Source organism: Rosa chinensis, chromosome 3 (genome assembly GCF_002994745.2).
Source record: "Rosa chinensis cultivar Old Blush chromosome 3, RchiOBHm-V2, whole genome shotgun sequence".
Taxonomy (NCBI): domain Eukaryota; kingdom Viridiplantae; phylum Streptophyta; class Magnoliopsida; order Rosales; family Rosaceae; genus Rosa; species Rosa chinensis.
This window is the reverse complement of record NC_037090.1, coordinates 14,517,742-14,530,438: the sequence shown is the minus strand read 5'-3', so window position 1 is coordinate 14,530,438 and position 12,697 is coordinate 14,517,742. Positions and strand designations below refer to the sequence as shown.

The 12,697-nt window shown below is 37.6% G+C and overlaps 1 protein-coding gene and 1 long non-coding RNA gene across 5 annotated transcripts; both read left to right on the top strand.

Moving 5' to 3' along the window:
* The first annotated feature begins 364 nt into the window (after nt 1-364).
* Nucleotides 365-6,227, top strand: LOC112192415. 2 transcript variants are annotated; one of them, XM_040516483.1, is made up of 14 exons: nt 365-529; nt 707-801; nt 1,023-1,153; nt 1,235-1,379; nt 1,534-1,643; nt 1,923-2,006; nt 2,084-2,132; nt 2,217-2,308; nt 2,409-2,547; nt 2,779-2,852; nt 2,933-3,786; nt 4,063-4,179; nt 4,282-5,253; nt 5,746-6,227. In XM_040516483.1, exons 2-13 carry the CDS (start codon nt 709-711, stop codon nt 4,800-4,802), a joined length of 2,409 nt encoding a protein of 802 aa, XP_040372417.1. In that variant the 5' UTR covers nt 365-529; nt 707-708; the 3' UTR covers nt 4,803-5,253; nt 5,746-6,227. The 2 variants fall into 2 exon arrangements, with proteins under 2 accessions (XP_040372417.1, XP_024187914.1); XM_024332146.2 differs by having other exon boundaries at nt 702-801.
* A 2,639-nt stretch (nt 6,228-8,866) lies between these two features.
* LOC112191841 lies at nt 8,867-11,247 on the top strand. Of its 3 annotated transcripts, none has more exons than XR_005808742.1 (3): nt 8,867-8,962; nt 9,959-10,773; nt 11,188-11,247. It is a non-coding gene; the product is annotated as an uncharacterized LOC112191841 (long non-coding RNA). The 3 variants fall into 3 exon arrangements; XR_005808740.1 differs by lacking the exon at nt 11,188-11,247 and adding an exon at nt 10,875-10,936; XR_005808741.1 differs by lacking the exon at nt 11,188-11,247 and adding an exon at nt 10,875-10,936 and having other exon boundaries at nt 8,873-9,075.
* Nucleotides 11,248-12,697: the final 1,450 nt, after the last annotated feature.

Sequence of the window (12,697 nt, the reverse complement as noted above, 5' to 3'; positions counted from 1 at the left end):
TTTGAGTTTTTTGGTATTTGTTTACTATCTAGATGTCGTTTACAACCAATTTATGTCGTTGGTGGTATCTATCCATCAAATTTATTTGATTTGGTAGAGGACAACCTCAATTCTAGAAATGCTCGTTCAACAAAATAAACGTTGCAATGGGATTGTTGGGTTCTTGGACCAAAATAATCTCCAGGCCCAGCCCAAAGATGATCCCAATAATGCTGGTCAAAGCCCAGGCAAGAGTTAGTTGGCTCGTCGCGGCTTAGGGCAACCAGCTGAACGGACGGATTTGAAATTAACAATGACATCCAACGGCGCCAGAAGACACGTCAGATTAGACGCGCACAAAACAAAAGAACCCAAAAACAGAAGAGAAGAGAGAGATAGAGAGAAAGAAAGAGAGGAGAAGGTGACACCAAATCCAAGGAGAAACTCGAAACCCCTTTTTCTCTGTTCCCCCCACTCTCACCTTGCCTTTTCCCTTTTTATCTTATCCTGCGATTTCCTCCTCTTCTTCCTCCACCACACTTTCCTCTCTGTAAGTCTCTCATTGTTGACCTGGTCTCTTATTCTCCGATTGCATTTCATTTTTGTTCAATTGCAGTTTCCGACTTAGGGTTTCAGTGGAGCACAGACTTCCAATTCGATTTGGCCAGTTGCAATGCGGTTGGTTTGAGCTGGATTTCTAATCGGTTTTTGCTCTTGTTTAGGGAAGCCATGAGTGACGTCGGAGAACAGACGTGTCCGATATGCGCCGAGGAGATGGATTTGACCGATCAGCAGCTCAAGCCCTGCGAATGTGGCTATGAGGTTCGTTTCAACATTCACTCTAATTTACTAGCTCCTTGATATTTTTTGAGTTAAAAAGAGTAAATAACTGAAGCCATGCTGATGTGTGAATGTGATTACATTGTGAATTTATGGAGCTGCTTTTGGTTTCGTGTTTTCGGTTTCGAGATAGGGTTTGTAACGTTCAAAGTTTGTGGTGGTTTCTTGCTTGTCATACTCTGCTTCTTTCATTTATGAAACAGGTCTGTCTGTGGTGCTGGAATCACATTATGGAGATGGCGGAGAAGGATGGAAGGGAAGGTCGGTGTCCGCTGTGCCGAACAACTTACGACAAAGAGAAGATCATGAGGGTGGCAGCAAACTGTAAAGCAGTGTAAGAGAATTTTTCTTGTTATTGTGTGAAATTCTGTGCCAAGTTGTGGATTTTGTTGTAAATTCTCAGACTTTCGAGCAGGTTGGTGACTGAAGTTAATCAGAAGCGGAAACAGAAAAAGCCCCCCAAGGGACCTGAAGCAAAGAAGCATCTCACTGATGTTAGAGTTCTCCAACGGAATCTAGCTTACATAATTGGATTACCTCTTAACCTTGCAAAAGAAGAGGTAAGTAACTATTATCTCACCCTGTGTGTCGTTTTTGTTAGGCATCTAACTGGAATCTACTGCACTCATAATCTGATGTGTTTGTTTCCCTATAAGCTTTGTACTTCCATTATGTAGATTCTGAGCTACTTTTTTTTTGGTTGGTTGTTACTAGCTTCTTAAGCGCAGGGACTATTTTGGCCAGTATGGAAAGGTGTTGAAGGTCTCTATTTCTCGTACATCGACTGGGGATATTCAACATGCTACTAACAACAGTTGTTGTGTGTAAGATGGTTTGCCACTTTTAATGTCTTGAACTTAAACATGCTTGATGTAGAATGAACAGTTTTTGTCTTACACTTGTGTCTCTCCATCTTAAATGATTGCTCATGATCCCTCATCTTGCATGACTACAATAATCATCTGTAACTTTGAAAATTTTGGCTACTTCTGTCAAGAGGTTGACCTTTTGTTTTTCTTTTTCCATACTAAGCATGTTGGGTGGTTGTTGAGTGCCGTATCATTATTTTTAATTTTTAGTAATGGTTTCATTTCATCCACTAGGTATATAACGTACTCAAGTGAATATGAGGCAGCTCGATGTATTCAATCGGTGCACAGTTTTGTATTAGATGGTAATTCTTTGAGGTAAGCCTGTCTTGTTATCTATTAAGATTACAATGGTAGGATTGCCATGTTGTAACAGTTACAGTTTCCTTATGCAGAGCATGTTTTGGAACCACAAAGTATTGCCATGCTTGGTTGAAAAATGTGGTAAGTAATTATTTCATCCTGGGTGATTCTCTTTGCAAAAACAACTTGGCTGTGATCATTGAGAACAATTATGTTTCTGTTCAGCCTTGTAGCAATGCAGATTGTATGTATCTCCATGATTTTGGCTCTCAGGAAGATAGTTTTTCCAAAGATGAACTAGTTTCGGCCTTTGAAAGGTATTAACTTCTTCTGAGATGCATGTGCTTCATCCAGTTTCATAGTTCTTTCTTCTTTGGGCAACAGCATATTATAACTTGACCTCTACTGGCTTCACAGGAGTAAGGATTTACAGATTATCGGTGTTACAAATAATCTGCATCAGCGTCCAGGGAAAGGGTTACCTCCGCCAGTGGATGAGAATAGCAAATCAAAAATATCATCTGCAGCTAAACCACTTGTCAAACATCCTTTAAATGTAAGACTCTGCATAATGTTTTTGTGTGTTTGATTTATTTATTTCTTTGCAACAATTAGTTATTGAGTGAGATAGGTACGAGGTATTTTCAGAGAAAAACAAACAAAAAAATGAGCCTCATGAAGATGAAGTATTATGAGCTTTTATGGATATATATACTTCATGAGCACCGGTAGTAGCCACACTATGCACACCAGTTATACTAACCATTGATTTATCACATTTCAACAGATCACTAGGGATGAGTTTAAGGGATCTTGTGCGGATGAAGACTCTAGAAGAGCTACTCCTGCAAGAACTTCTTGGTATAAAATATCATGGTCTGTGGTGTCCTGCCTTTTGTTGTGTGATTTGAAATCTAATGTGGTCTGATCTCCTCTATCAGGGTCATGCAGGTTGCCCCTAGTTTACCCCTGGGAACAAGTGCTCAAATGCCTTCCTATCAAAAGGCTGAGACCTCTAGTGATGTTCATGCTGTTTCATCAGAAGTTGTAAGTACTGAAAGTTCTAACCTCAGAGTAAGATCAATTACATCTGAAGAAAGCTGTGAAGTGCGTTTTAATAGTTTGGATCATCTGGTACCGACCAAACAGAATAGTGAAGAAACTGGTCAAGTAGCCTTATCAAATAAACCTGCAGGAGCCTTTGTAGATAGCACTCTTGTAGGTATAACTTCTGGACATTGTCTATCACCAGATAAAGGTGTTGATCGAGATATTAAATCCAGAGACTTTATAAGCAGCAGAAACTTAAATTGTCTATCACCAAACTTATCCAAAAGTTTATGTGATAACAAAGGAAGTAGCTTTGCTACATTTGATCCTTCCAGTGTGTTACCAAAGATGGGATTAGCGAAGTATTCGGAAGGGTCTGAAAACAATAAAGCCAGTATTGACTGCAATCTTTCTTCAGATTTAGGGGAGAGTGGCATAATCTCAAATATTTTGACGATGAATTTGGATGCACCTGAAGGTTCTTTAACTGAGCTTCATAATCTGGTTAATTTGTTGGGTGAAACTGATAAAGAAAGCAGTGTTCTCAGAGTACCAAGTTCAAGAAAAATGCATGAGAAAAAGCAGTCCAGGTTCTCATTTGCCCAGCAAGAGGATTCTTGTGATAATATATGGCATCCGCCCAAAGACTACTCTTCTTTATCTGATTTAAATAAGGATTCTTTCATACATGTGGGGTCTTCAAATCTTCTCAGGAGCTGTTCTTTTTTGTCTCCTAAAGCTTCAGGTTTGTATCTTGCATACTCTATATACATTACTGTAATTCGGTCTTTTCCTGATCTACTGGTTTGCCTTGTCACTTGTTTATTTGATTATCTGTAAACAGCTGGTAGAGTCTGCTTTTCTAGTTCATGATTTGAGATTTATGTTGGATCTCTCTCTCTCTCTCAAAAAAGGACTGGGATGTAGCAATCATTTTATATTCTTTTTTGAGGATTTACTAATTATCATAGATAAATTTGTCCATTGCTTTGAGACTCTTTGCTCCAATATATTCTGACAGCTACAGAAGTAGCTACTTCGATCCCACCAGGATTTTCAGTACCAAGAAGGGCATCACCTCCAGGTTTTTCTTCTCATGGGAGGTCTAGGAGGGTGGACCAGGCTTTTGACAGTTCTGGTTGGTATTTCTTTTTATTTATTTATTTTTCCTGAAATTGGTTTGTATTTTTATTAGATCTTTTGTAGATCAACTCTTAACAGTTTGGCTTCTGTCCCCCAGTGAATCCTTTGCTGCAACCAGCTGCTATGCCCACTGGTTACTCTGGCATCACTCGCGATGCTGAGCTCTTTGAGCCATCAATTTTTGATATTGGTAATGGAATATTGGAGAGAGGGAGAGCAACTTTATCACAGTATAATTCTTCTCAGCCAGATGCAAGGCTCCATATGATGAGACAGCAGTCAACTCTTACACAGCAAAACTTAGGATTTCATGACCACTTCAGGAATACATACTCTTCCTTGCATGATGCACAACTACTTTCTCCACAGCATCCCAATCAATTTCAACCCAATCCATCTACATTTGCACAGTCCACCCCTCAACAGGTCAGTGATGTGCATGTATCAAATAGCCATTGGGTTCAATGGAATGGGGTCAAGAGTACAAGCGACCTAGGAATATCAGAATTGCTGAGAAATGAGAGACTGGGATTTAACAAATTCATTCCTTGTTATGAGGATACAAAGACTCGATCAAGTTACTTTAGCGATCTAAACAGCAAAGGGTTTGAAATTTGAGTTTCTCTGAGCCTAGAGTTTATCTTTCGTACTTGACTTGGGTCCAATGTGATTGAGTGGATGCTTCAATTGATGTAAACTTTCCCTTTGGGAGGATGTATCCTTGGTTGATTTGTGTCACCTGGTAAGAATTATGTTCTCACCTTCTTATTTGGGAATTTGATTTTTCCGGAAAAGAAAAGGTAATGGGATCTTAGGTACTGCACTTTGAGCGGGAAGGAATGATATGCATTCACTGGCTAGTGAGAAGCCCAAAGTATTGGCATTTCCTTTCTTTGTGGTAAGTTTGAATGCAGTGACTGTGACTCCATGTAGTGGAGGGGTTTGTTACCAATAGAGGCCTATTTGCACACTTTCTTGAGTTGCAAAATATGAAGGATATAAATATGCTATGATGGGTACGAGGGAACACGGATGTGCTGATCGATACCATAATTCGCGTAAAAGCAAGGTCAGATACTCCACAGAGATATTGAAATAGATAATTTCCTTTTTCTGTGATTATGTTTATTTATTTTTCGATTTATAAGTAATATATACTGCATCATATGAAGTTAAATCACTCAAAGTCCCAATTAGGGTATCAAAATCTACCATGTTAAACTTTTTTTCTATGCTTGCACTGTATGTTTGCTCTGTGCGAAAGGACTTCCACTTTTTATTTTCGATGCATCTACATATTCAAAAGTTAGACAAATTATTTTAAAAGTTTTGCTTTGTTTAAGAAGTACTTGATATGCATAATGAGGTAATGGGGAAGTTTTGAAACTGATTGCGGATAGAAGTCTCGATGCTGCAGAATTGGAATATTTATTTTTAAATATAGTATGTCCAGAAATTTTTTTCCACTGCTGGTTTTTTTTGTCTGGAGAGGGAAAATTAAAATTTGCATGTATCAGATAAATGTACCTCACTATTGTAATGTCTTGTTCTTTCTATGCAGGTAGTGCTGCCGGTACTAGTATTGGCAAATATACTTCGGTCTTGTTTGGTGAACTTAATGGATGAGTCTAATGTTACCTAATGTCACCTAGTCAAAGTTTGAGAACTTGTATAATTACCTGGGGGAATATGTAATGATTAAATAGATGTTAAATAAGTCGCGATGTTCTGACTGATTCTTATTTTGTTGTCCCTCGAGCATCAAATATATGAAGAAATTAGTGGAACAGGACCTGAGATATACAGATGGAAACCCAGAAGTGGGACTGAAGCATGCAAAAAAGAAGAAGATTCAACTGGCTGCTTCTGGGGTTTAGCTATTTCTATTTTGACACTAGTTAGTTACTTTTAAAGTCTGCGATCGAGCTTCATGGTTTGTGATGATGTCTGTTTATCCGAAACCTGCCCTATGTTACTGATGTGAATCCAAAGGTTAGATAATCTAAGATTTGAAGCATTATCTTGCTGCTTGCATCAAGCCCACACCTTGGGTTTTCTTGTAGCCAAGGTTTTTGGCAAATTGTCGTCTGTGATAGATTGCATTTCTGAAGTTGAGCCTTGAGCCCCAAACTCTGAAGTCTGAACCCTTTATTCCGGTATAGTTTTAGGTTGTTTAGTTGAAGTGCGCGAGCCTTGAACTCCAAACGATACTTTATCCCAGGCACTAGATCGTAGACCCTGAACGCCCGCTCAAAGCCCAGGAATTGGTCTTCCAAAATACATGAGAGTAAGTTGGACGCATGTTAGATAATTCTCAAGTTTACTACGCTTGAGAGTAAACTGGAACAGTGTTTGATAATTCATAATTTTCAAGTTTACTACACTTCAGACTTGAATTGTTCTGGAATTGATCTTTCAATCTAAATTAACGGTCATCTTTGGAAACAACAGTTAGATGGTAGGCTTTTATTGGTGAATCATTTTCGTCTGTGAATGCATGTTTCTTTATATTTTATATTTTTCAGAAGAGGATTTTGCCGACCAAGTTATTATTAAAATGATGTGTACATTTTTATTTTAGTTATTTGTGCGAGGTTTTTGCCAACAAGTCGTCGGCAAATGTGACAACCATATTAATTAATTGAAACCCAAGAAGACCACTCGAGGGATAGCTGAAGGTACTATTGCACTGTTACGTTGATAATTGAATTGGATTGTCCTGTACTCTACGTCTCTACGTTAAATAATTGAACTGGTCTCGTCGTTTTAGGAATTAACCGTCTGTAAAACCTGTTCATGGATAAACCACATCAACTTTCATTGCTTCATAAATCATAACAAAGTTACTCCAGTGTACGTAATCTTGTGGAATCCACCAGTTGGGTACCTTGTTTAAAAACCATCGGATTTTCTGTCAAAATTGATCAACAAAGCACGTACCTATTTTTGGGTATCATAATAAATTACATGCAGTACGAGGCAATTCTTCTTCTTCAAAAAAAGAAAAGAAGAAAAAACTGATTTGTATATTTTGTAAATGATATCAAAAGGGTGTTATGAGAAGTTCAATCCAAAGTAGGAAACAAAATAACAAATACTTAACTTGGAGATTTAACAGAAAATAATTTGAAGTCAAGGTCTTGGTAGTAGATCAATGGGTCGGAACTTTTAATATATTGTTGAAACTTGAAACCCTAACAGAAGGACTGAGAAGACCACTCTAGGTCAGGCCCCCAAATAAAAGAAACAGAGAGAAGACCACTCAAGGGATAGCTCAAGGAAAGCTACTGGTGTAACGTTAATAATTGAGTAGGTTTTATTGTCCTATGCGCATGCAACACCATCTCAGTATTGAAAACCACTGCTTGCCCCTAAAAAGGTGAAGCTCGCATATATACAGAGAAAACATTTAAGTTGGTACCGGATAATCAACTATTCACTCGTCAGTCTCGCATAAATACAGTGAAAAATAGAATGCTATAGATGGGAGAATAGGACTACTAGTAGTAGTACGTAGGAGGAGGCTGTCATTATGACTCGTCGATCTGTCATGAACTCTGAAGATTCTAGCTAGCTAGCCCATGGAAATTCAGGTACTTTCGTACTTGTTAGGTGGAGGTATGAATACGGTGACTACCCTTTGGGCTTTAGGCTCAGGCAGACTGATCTACGCTACAGTTCTGTGTATGATCTGGTGGAAGAAATTAAACCTAGGAACCCAGGTTTTACATGGAAGATTGATCAGACAGAGAGAGAGAGAGAGAGAGAGAGAGAGAATGGAGTCATGGACCACTCTACAGTAGCGATTCTTTAATTGCTCGTTGGAATAGTTGAATGAAGTAGCATATATCAACAGCATCATGTGTTTTCTGTGTTGTGTTGTCTGTCCATGCCGGAGAGAATAAGGACATGTTAATTTCTACTGTGTTTACACAGAAGGATGGGTTTTACATTTTTACCTTGAGTTATATATGATAATTTCTGGGTGAAAGAATGTATTGGACCTTATCACATATTTACTTGAGACAACAACTAGAGGATTAAGAGAAGCAATCGGTATTGCATAAGACTCTAATTCTTGTAAAGATATCTTAAGATGTTTCTGATAAGATATTAAATGGAAAACCGTTTTGCTTATCTGATATATTAGATAAGTATAGATATGTATGCAAAAGAAGCAGCAACCTAGTGAAACACAAACACTCTTATGGGAAGAGGACTGTGTTTTCTGCTCTTATATAAAGGCATAGTCCCTGCACTCTCTCTACACCGAGTTACAAGAGTCTTGCCCCATAGAGACAACCAAGATCCTGAGAGTAGTGCAGAAGATTGTTGCTTCAAGAGTTCAAATGACTTTAGGTCATTATCATATTAAACTCCAAACACCAGTTCATGTATCAAGCTATGTTATAATCAGTGTTTATGTACATTTGTGAGTGATTGCATATATGTGCTATATGTATGTTTGCAGTTTTCATTTGGTATCAGAGCTTCTCACAAAATGCATGAACCGATTTTGTTTTGAAAATGCTTCAAAGTTTTGGAAATGTGCTTTTCTTTAATATCAGACTATGAAACAATTATGGGCTTTGGAGTTTTTGGGCTTTTGACCCAATTATGTGATATGCTTCTGCTTTAAAATAAAAGAACGTCAAATGAACAAATTATAGCTTTGCTATCACAACGACTACTCTTTTCACTCAGCTGAGAATTTTGGGGCTTTAGGGATCATACGTGCTGTGCTTCAATTGATTTTATTTGCTTTCCATGGGTGATTGGTTAGTCTCTAGATTTCGAAAGGCATATATATATATATATATATATATATATATATTCATCTGTATATGAATTTTGGTTGGCTAACCACCTTATGCAGCGCGGGAGCGTCCGGGTATGTTCCCATCAATTCTTTTGAAATTGTATAAATTTTCATTGAATTATATGCATAAGAACCCTAGAGCGCACCTGGGGCGCAATTAAGATATATTAGGTTGGTGCCCAGATGGAATTTACATTTCTTGCTTGATGGATTGTGATCTGATATGGTTGCTATTGTGATTGTAATTATGATTGTGATTGTGTTTGGTTGAAATCATGTCATGAAATGCATAATCCTGCAATTATATGATCACTATCGTCTGTGAATATGCCTGCAAAAGATTTTAACTACTAAAGTCTCCCAAATCTGCAAATATCTGTTAAAATTTTTAAACTGCAGGAACAGCTGGTGTTCTAAACTATATTCACAGGTGAAGACATAAAGTACCAACTGTTGGTTCTGGAATATAGATGTTTTGATGATGAATTTTGCACACAGCAAACCATTGTTGAAACTTTTATCGTTCATAAAGTTACAGGATCAGGAAAATTGTATTTTGCTTTTAAATCGCAATTGTATCTCTTACATGAGGATTGACTATTGATGTACTTTAAAATGCAAAATAGCACACTACATTTTGATCAAGCATGCATCTGGTTTATTTGTTCTTTTCTTATCACACAGATTATGACTGAACATATAATATAGCAGCTTGATTAATATTGGTTTTGTGATATGGAACCTAAAGAGTTTTATCATGTTCTAACACACAGGAAGACTTGATGAAAATAAAGAGAAATTGGGGCTTGATTCTATTCTATGTTGAGTTATATATATATGATTGTTATATGACTTGCAGAATGTTTTTGTTTTATGATTGTTTGTTATTCTTTAAACTAAAACTCTCATAAAACTTCATGAAAGAAAACTTAGACTTCTTTTCTTTTCTTTTCAGCAATGAACAACTCAGGACTAAGTTTAGCTACCATCGAGCCACTCAATGGACACAACTTTAAGAAGTGGAGGTCTGATATTGAGCTGTACCTGGGGTTGAACAATATTGATAATTGTTTAACCGAAGAGGCGCCTGTGATCACTAATGCGAGCACAGCCCAGGATAGGATGAAGTCTGTTGAGTGGATTAGAGCCAATAGGATGTCTCTGTTGATTATGAAAAGGCTTATGAGTGATGCTGTGAAGGGTAGCTTCCCAGATAAGGCAACGGCAAGAGAGTATCTGGACTCAATTGCAGAAATGTTCAAAGAGAATGAAAAAGTTGAAACTAGCATTCTGTTGAGCACCCTGAATAATCTGAAGTATACTGCTTCTGTGGGGATTAGGGAGCACATAATGAAGTTCATTGATGTTGCTGCAAAGCTGAAAGACTTAAACATGCCTCTGCAAGACCAGCTTATAGTTCACCAAGCCCTGAATTCTCTGCCTAGTCAGTTCAACCAGCTGAGAAAACCACCTATGCTGCCCAGAAAGATAAGTGGAGCCTGAATGAGCTTATTGCTGTGTGTGTGCAAGAAGAGAGCAGAATTAAAAGTGAGAAGGAAGTGACAAGGGATGTGAATCTGATCAGTAAGCCACAGTGGCAGAAGAAAAAGGGTAAAGCTGTGGTTGATTCTAGCAAACCATCTACTTCAGGAGTTAAGAAACCTTTTCAGGCCAAGGGTAAGGGAAAATTCAAGTGCTTCTTTTGTAAAAAGGAGGGGCACATGAAGAGGGATTGCAACTCATACAAGAAGTGGATTGCAAAGAAATCAGGTAACGTAGTTTTTCCCATTGAGATTAATTTGACAGATGTTACTCCTGATTCTTGGTGGTTGGATTCGGGCTCACCGATACATATTATTACTTCGATGCAGGGGTATCTAAGGAGCATGATAGGAGCATTTTAATGCGACGTTTTAACTTCATTTCCTACATTTTTCTGCGCCATTTCCTTGAAAAATCCCTGTTTAGGAAAGTTTCAATTCTTTGATTGGGAAAATTCCTTATTGTAGAAAGTTTCCATTTTTGTCTTCATTTTTCATTTCTCATTTCTCATTTCTCATTTCTCATTTGTCATTTCTCATTTTTCATTTCTCATTTCTGGAAAGTTTCTATTTTTCATTTTTAGTAAGTTTCTATTTTCATTTTTAGAAAGTTTCTATTTTTCATATTAGTTTCTATTTTCAGGACCTCCGAGCTAAAAAGTGGAAATGAACGCACGAATGGAAAGAGGAGCTTGCGAACATCAAGACGAACGAATATGAGAGAAAACGGACCACACATTTGAGCAGAAATGAAGAAATAAGCTTTCCTAATCCAACTAGGAAACCCTGCGAAATGGAGGAAGGCTTCCCGAGCAAGTTTCCAACGCAACCATGAAAAAGAAATGGAAAAATAATGTGTTTTGCGTTGGAAGATGAGAAGACTTGAAGTTGAAGCAACGAGGCCCAAGAACTCTATGGATTTTCGGCAAAATGGATCAAGGCCCATCAAAAGCCCATGGAATTAGGGTTTGTGACGCATGGAGGAAACCCTAGGGTTGCATTGCCGTGAAAACCAAAGGGAGGAGGCAAAAGTGGCGTGAAAAATCAAGAAGAAAATAAAAGATTACGCCAAGAGATTTTCTAGGGTGAAGTTTAAGGAAAGAAATCAAGAAAAGCACCAAATGGCGTCTAGATTCATTCCTAGAAACCCTAAGTATATTTTGGACGAAAATACAAGAAGAAAATCAGAAAATATTCAAGGTATTTCGGCAAGAATATATTAGGGTATCTTCTTGGAGTTTTATGATTGGTTGGATGACACACTAGGGCTTATTTGGCAATTTCTCATTGGTGGAAGGCATGTGGAATTATTAATTTAATTCCTTGAGAAAATAAACAGAAAATCACGGCTTGGAGGCCAAGCATTGCCGTTCCCTATATATACAAGCACCCTAGATGTCTCACACCACCACCCCATAATTCAGAAAATTCTCTCTACGCGAAAGCTCTCTCCATCCTCTAGTGCATTCAACGTTTCAAGCAAGGGAGAAGAAGAAGAAGAAGGAGCCGTGAGCATCATCATCCATCCTCCACCTTGAAGCTTGCTTTCGAGATTCAAGAATCCATAACGTTTCATCCTTCATCCCCATCTCCATCTCACGGTGTAATTCAACCTCTTTCTTTGTAATCTTGCTTTGTTTCGTGAGAATTGTTTCTAGTTGACATTGATGTTTGAACAAGGTTTATAATCTGAAATTTTATGATTGAATAAAGGATTTTCGATTTCTATGTTGTGATTCCATAGTTGCTTATGTGTGATTGTTCAATTGAATTTGCTTTATAGATAACTTTTGTATTTTAATCTTATGTGGTTGCAAACACTTAGGGTTTTGATATAATTGGTGCTAGGTTTAAGAACATGAAATCGACTTTTCGTTTTGTGTAAACTTGAATCAAAGTAGTAAAGGTTTTGGACAAAAATCGAATTCAATTGAAGAGGATTGCAATTAGGTGAACTTATTCATACTAAGTTGTACACTTGAGTTGATAATCTGTCCTTGAACTTCTTGCGTTGAACATGTATGATTGACTAGCTTTCTAGGGTTTGATTACATGTTTGATAGGATTAATCTATGTGCTTTCATTTAGATTAATTAGCGTTGAAAAGTAAAATATGGGAAATCGTTTGCTTTCGAATGTTTCACATGATCAAC

Coding starts and splice junctions, on each gene's coding strand:
- LOC112192415 (XM_040516483.1), top strand. CDS start 709: ATGAGTGACGTCGGAGAACAGACGTGTCCGATATGCGCCGAGGAGATG. Junction 802..1,022: donor CCTGCGAATGTGGCTATGAG/GTTCGTTTCAAC, acceptor TTTATGAAACAG/GTCTGTCTGTGGTGCTGGAA. Junction 2,309..2,408: donor CTAGTTTCGGCCTTTGAAAG/GTATTAACTTCT, acceptor CTGGCTTCACAG/GAGTAAGGATTTACAGATTA.